The 6,577-nt window shown below is 37.3% G+C and overlaps 1 protein-coding gene across 1 annotated transcript; it reads left to right on the plus strand.

Moving 5' to 3' along the window:
• The first annotated feature begins 3,810 nt into the window (after positions 1-3,810).
• On the plus strand, positions 3,811-6,275 carry LOC103463704 (myeloid-associated differentiation marker-like). Its single transcript, XM_008407243.1, has one exon. The coding sequence runs from the start codon at positions 4,112-4,114 to the stop codon at positions 5,000-5,002; it is 891 nt and encodes a 296-aa protein (XP_008405465.1). The 5' UTR covers positions 3,811-4,111; the 3' UTR covers positions 5,003-6,275.
• The last annotated feature ends 302 nt before the right edge of the window (positions 6,276-6,577 follow it).

The raw sequence follows: 6,577 nt of genomic DNA on the forward strand, positions 1-6,577 counted from the left end.
ATAAACAATGTTTAAAACAAGGAGGGACATACCTTGGCGCTAGAGAGCACTCCTTTTTTAAATTCTAAGAAACCTTTAAGTATGGATGGAGAAGTGGAGTATTGATTACTAACGTCATTCCCACATTGTGTTCTCTTATATTTACAAGCAAATAACTAAGCATTTTTAGAAATTACTGCTTTTAGAATTTTTTACTGAAGTACTAGTCTTTCTAAAAGTTGTGCAAACTTGGGAATGGCTTTTGTCTACCTGTTTAAGGTAAACCATGAAATGGCAACCTTTCTGGTGCGAAACTTATTTTTGTAGATAGTCTTCTCAGACATTCTTACACTAAATAGACCTACAATCGCAGATGTATCAATCAATCAAATTTTATTTGTATAGCACATTTCAGCAGCAAGGCATTTCAAAGTGCTTTACATAATTAATAAATAAATAAAAACAGGAATAAACAGTGAGAAAGAGATTTTGAAAAAAAAGAAAGAAGATTAAAAAAGATAAAAAACATTAAAACCCCTTTTCAACCATGTGAGACGACACCCGCACCCCTGTCCTTGACTTTAGTTAAATGTCGTTTAACTGGGACTCTAACCCTCTGGGACTTTGGTCAAAAACGCCGTTTGACAAGGACTCCAACCTGGAGTGGGCTACTGGGTGCCTTTAAATCTCAACTTAAAACCCACCTATTTAGAATTGTGCGAAATGGCCATTATGAATATTTAATATCCATGCAGCTATTCAGATTATCAACATTTTCTAACAGTAAATTTAGTCTGTCTTTGTGTTCTGACTTTTAGCTTGGAACGACCAAACTTCCAAGCTTTATGTCACTGAATGCTAACATAGCATTCACTTTTACTCCAGCACTCAAAATGACAGCCTCCACAACTTATACAAAGGTATAATGTTAAAATGTCATACACCATTTTTCTCATGCACTACACGAGCCCAATAGAGGTAAAATTGCCATTAATCCCTTGTTTACCTCACTGAGCAAATAACCAAGCACAAAAAGTCCCCAGTAAGCCTGACATGCACACTCTTTTGCTGCAGCAGAAAGCCTTAGCACACTGGATAAACTCGTACATGCTTGAAACACTGTATTTGATGTATCTATCTCAACTACTAGAGATCTCTGAGTTAACCAAGAAGTCAAGACACACACAAAAATGTCACTTAATTCCTTTAAAATGTGATTTTTGAGCTTCAAAATCAATTTTGAATGAAAGTTTAGAGGCGTCAGTAGGAGGTTGGTGAACAAAAACATTCACATAAAATGAAGCGTATGACACTTCCTGTCCCCTACAGTGGAACTGTGCTTTCCGTCACCGCTGCAAGCTTGCAAATGCATCCTACTCAAAAGCACATTTTTCATCTCTTTGATAGAATCTTGGCCAGATTATTTGATTGAAAAGTACTCCTAATCTGAACTAAAGTTATTGTCAGAATTGTTCACATTAGCAACTTCCCAGTGAGTATTACTGATATTCAAAAATCAACCTCAAATTTTAAACCACCAAGCACCACGTGGGCAATTACATGACTATTCTGGTACATCCTCCAGTGACTTAAAATGACAAAACAAAGAGATCTAATCTCAAGTGAAAAAGAGAAGAAACAAGTTTGAATGCCTCCTATCATAACTCACTATTTCAAGTCTTTTTATTTTGCTATTTAAAGAGCAAATATTAAAGCTATTTTTTTTACATGAAAACATTAAAAAATGATTTGGAAAATGTTTTGTTTTTATTGTTTTTCAGTCTCTATGATACTGATGCTTAATTTGAAAAATGATCCAAAAACCACACTTTATTAATTTGGAAATATAGTCTCACTCAGCTACATGATGATAAGGCCTTTTATCTAGAGTTTAAGGCATACATGCAAAGGAATATTTGTCACAGGGTGCAGTAAATCATACTGTATTTCTCCTTTATAGTATGTGTTCAATGCTGCAAGGTCTACACATTTAGCAACTTGGCCCCATTGAAAGGTTGCAAATCATGCTGTAGCCACAGCAGGGTTGACCTAGTCAGATAAATTGTTGATGACAGCTTTGGTACTTAGATACTGGTATTTATGACAGTTATAACTCAGAGATCTTCTTTGTTCAGTGCTATTCTGGGAAAGGCAACACAGCACTTAGATGACATGATAGGCCACAATGAAGAAAGAGTTTTTAAAACATGCAAACAAATACAAATTCTGAAAATAAACATGAAATCCCTAAACCTTGTAGTGATTGCTTCCTTGAAGAGCATTTGTGATCTTATACACTGATCAGGCATAACATTTTAGCCACTGGCATCCATGTCTCTACTACTTTACCTTTTAGAGGGTGGGATATACAATATTAAGAAATAAGATAACATTTTGTCCTCAAAATGTGTGTGTTAGAAGCTGGGATGCACAAGCTTAAGGATTTGAGTGAGCCAAATGTGGTTCTTCTTTTCAAGAGCAGACCATGTTGGAGATACTCTGCAGCTGCTACTACTGTCAAGTGTTCTCAATCTGCAAAGGACTGAGCTACTAAAAGTGGTTCAGAGGAAGAGGAACAGTAGTGAACTGACAGGACTATAAATAACTACGTTTGATTGATGCACATTTACAGCATAGATTAGTCATGTGGCTTTTCGAACGGATGAGCTACTGTGTGTTGTACATTGATGATTTTATAGATTTTACTTGACAAAATGTAATGTCTTTTATTGTTTTCACAAGTGTTAGCTATATGTGTTTATGATGTTTTTTATGCTGAAATGTGCTATAGAGTTAAACTTGATTGATTGTTTCTCAGGCTGCTGAAGACATTTATGCTAGTTCTGATTGTGAGTTGTCATTACACACAGTGCAATTTGTTGACACAAAAGCAGGAGAACTGGACCATGGACCAATGGAATAACATAAGCTTGTCTTGTCATGCTTTCTTTTGTATCATATTGCTTTTGCCACCAGGAAGTTCAAAGCAAAAATATTGCAGGAATGGCTTAAGGAGTACAACAGGACTGAGCTGTCATAATTAGCCAGACGCCAGTCTATCTGTTTGACCTGGACAAACAAGTCTGATACACAGAACCTCCATGACAACTGATCTTCTGCTAACATCATAGTGCCAGATAGCAAACCATATCTTAAGAGGCCTAGTTGGGCCCCTGCATGGGCTGTTTTGGTTGCAAAAGGGGGGAACAACACAATATTAAGCAACTTGCCAAAAATAATATGCCTCCTTTCATGTACTTATTAATCTATTTCTCATTCAATTCAACAATGACTAAGTCACAATACAGTATAGAAAACTAAGGCTTCCTCGTCCCTGCATGCAGTTAGAAAATAACACATTTCAGACTGCTCCTGAAACCCACTTTTTTCCATTTAGACTGCTCAAACATTTTTCCATGCCTAAATTTGCAAAGGGAAAACAGATGTTCTGCACCTAATCATCTTCATCTCTCTGGGGGATTGAGCAAGCACACACCCACAAAGTGATCTTGTAAAGCAACGCTTAAGTGAGTGACAGGGCCCAACAAATCTTGTTCTAAAACAAATATCCCATGTGTAATATCATATTTTACCTAATAAATTGGTGTGGTGTCAAGCTTATTACTCTTGCTTGGAAACAAAGGAACTGCTTTTCATGAGAACTGAAGGTAGGAGGATGACAGCTATGTTTGCATTTGCCTTGTATTGTGGTTATTTGCACATACTGAAAGTGCACTGCTGCAACCTCAAAAAGGAAGTAAGCAAGTAGGCGAGGTTCATCTTTTACTGCATCACTGCTTCAAAACATATTCCAAGAGGTGCTGTTTTGAATTGTTTCAGTAAGAAGATGACACACGGTGGAGAGAAATAAAGAAGAATTTGATGCTTTAAATTATTCTTGGCTTTTTTATATTTTAATGGCTTGTTTTCATGGACACTGCTGGAGAAGATTCTAACGCTCTTTTTTGCTGTATTTTCGGGTGATTATACCACTAAAAGCTAACAGGACTGAGCTGTGGACCCCCACTGCTTTTCAAAAAACAGAATCTCCAGGAAGTCAGCTGAGGGATTGTTTGCAAAGTCAACGCTCTGTCTTGTGGATACTGGATTGCACACATTCAACAAGCTGACAATGCCTGTGATTGTTTTGGAAGCCCGAGACTTCACCAGTCCACTGTTTTTGGTGCGAACATTGGAAGTCTTCTCTAGCTGCACAGCCTTCAGTCTTGTGGCCTCTTTGGAACATAAAAGCTCAAACAGCTCATCTGATCCTTTGTCGGACACATTCAGGATCTTCTGTATGTTTACCTGGTGTTTCTTCTTTGTGATCACCCTCCTCATACACATTATCAGCATCATCCAGTTCCACAGCCTCATCCCAATATCCTGGAAGAACCTGACCATGACTGTGGCACTGTTGGGGGTGTTGATGAGTCTCAGCTCCACTGTGGTGTTTCCCTGGATAGTCATGGATCATGGAACTGTGTCTCCACGTGCTTTGGCTGCTACAGTGGCTTCTGGTCTCACCTTTGTGGCCTATGCCGCCGAGTCTTGTGTTCTTCGCACTCAAGCGCATGAACAAAGAGGCTACATAAGCAGCTTGCCTGGTTTCCTTAAGATTATCCAACTTTGGGGGGGGTTGAAGATGATCCCTCTCATGGTGATAATCTCCAATTTGACGACTGGAATACTTTGGCAATTTTGGATATCTTGCGTCTCATATGGAACTTGCATCTTCATATCACTCGTCATCCTGGTGGTGATACTGGGTGACTTTGCTGGGCGATGCCTCCTGCCTTTTGACAGATTTTTGGCTGCCTTCAGTCTGATCGGGGTGCTACTCTACATGTTGGCCACAGTTATTTGTTTGACCAAGATACTGCAGATGGGTGAGACGGAATCCAACCCAAATAATCTCAATGTGGTCATCATGGAAACCTTGGTTTCCAGTGTCACACTGTTAGCTTACACGGTGGACCTTGCCTTCTCCATCAAACTGTTATGTGACAGGAGTCACATATGAAGCTGGTGGTGATGTTTATGACTGATTTTTGCTACAAAACCTTAACAGAAAAGCAATCGAAGTGATTCAAGTTTTGCTCTTAATCATCGCTGTCATGTCTAACTGTCTTTCTAACTCAGGTCATGATTGTGGTTGGTGTGCCACCACTGCTGGTATTTTGGGTTCCTCACCTGGTTCTCATGAGACATGCTAGTATCAACAATTTACAAGTTAAAAACTATGGGCTGATTAAGTGCTTTTATTGTTACTGGAACTGGTTGCTGAACCAGCATTTATTTTGTCAAAGTTTTCATCAATGATCTTTCTGTCCTTAGAAAAAGAAAAACAGGACATAAATAATCAAATACTCCCAAAGTATGACTAACTGCAACAATTATGATTTTTAGGTAATTAATAGGAATAAGATTAAAATCTAACTTCTGACACTGCCAAACGTGGGAAAAATACTGGAAATGTATCTAGGGGGAAAAAAATCATCTTCTTCGTATTTTAGTCAACAAAATTTCAGTAAATTTCCTCTTCCTAGGAAAAAAAAAACTTCACTAAGTAAAAATTAATCTGCCAAAAGAAATTAAAAGGTAATGTAAATTCTACTGCAAAGTCAAATTTGCAGTAAAGGCATAGTCACTGCATAAAACTGCCTTTTTCTCAGCTGAGTCCTCCCACCAAACATGTGCTAATGATATACAGAAGATGTGTATTTTATGATGAAAGAACTGAAAATAATTTAAAAAGGCCAAACACTGAATTCAGAGTTGTCCTGTTGTACTAAAGTTTTCACTATCTTCTGAGAGATTTCTGATTAATTCTAACATTGGTGTGGTTTCTCAACCATTTCATCACACTGAACACTTCTCCAAAGTCAGCTAAGGCCAGTCTGGCTTACCAAGTAGTAATTAGCTTTGTATTATAATTGTACATTATCAATTTTGGTTTGATCGAGCTCTTAAAGATGTCCAAGATTGGTGTTTTCTAAGGTGTAATGAAAAACTTGAGAACTAAACCACTGAACTAACTTGTAGAGTTTCACTAAGCGCTATAAAAGGGATTGGTTTTATTGTTCTAAAACAAATATGTGTCATGCTGCCTTAAATTGAAACTGACAGTGGAAATGTATTACTTGAGTGTAGTTACCATCAAAAACCACTAGATGGCAAGAAAACAGCATGATTTCATATCTGTTTAAGATTCATTTGAACATGTTGAATGTCGTTCACATCAAAATCATTGTTTATCATATAAGATTTCTGATCAATAAATCCTCAAACTTTAATATCATCTTTGTCTATAAAGTTAATTGCTTACACACGCAGATAATTCATGCCTTTACCGTGATTAGACTCTGTGCTCTGAATGCAATAGGTTTTATTTAAACTGAGAAAAAATATTTTTAACAATAACTATTGGTCACACCTACGAAAAAAATCTTAACATTCAGTTTCTCAGAAAGTAAAACATTGCATGAAACCAATATGAAAATTGACTGATACTGTACTCCACAGGAAGGGTAAGCCACAATAGATCAGTAAAGAATCTTGTTGTTCAGTGTCTTGTATGCATCCATACAAATGAGTG

The sequence above is a fragment of the Poecilia reticulata genome, linkage group LG1, assembly GCF_000633615.1.
Source record: "Poecilia reticulata strain Guanapo linkage group LG1, Guppy_female_1.0+MT, whole genome shotgun sequence".
NCBI classification, from domain to species: Eukaryota; Metazoa; Chordata; class Actinopteri; order Cyprinodontiformes; family Poeciliidae; genus Poecilia; species Poecilia reticulata.

What these genes read in the sequence shown, in the direction of transcription:
- LOC103463704 (XM_008407243.1), top strand. Translation starts at nt 4,112, where the DNA reads ATGCCTGTGATTGTTTTGGAAGCCCGAGACTTCACCAGTCCACTGTTT.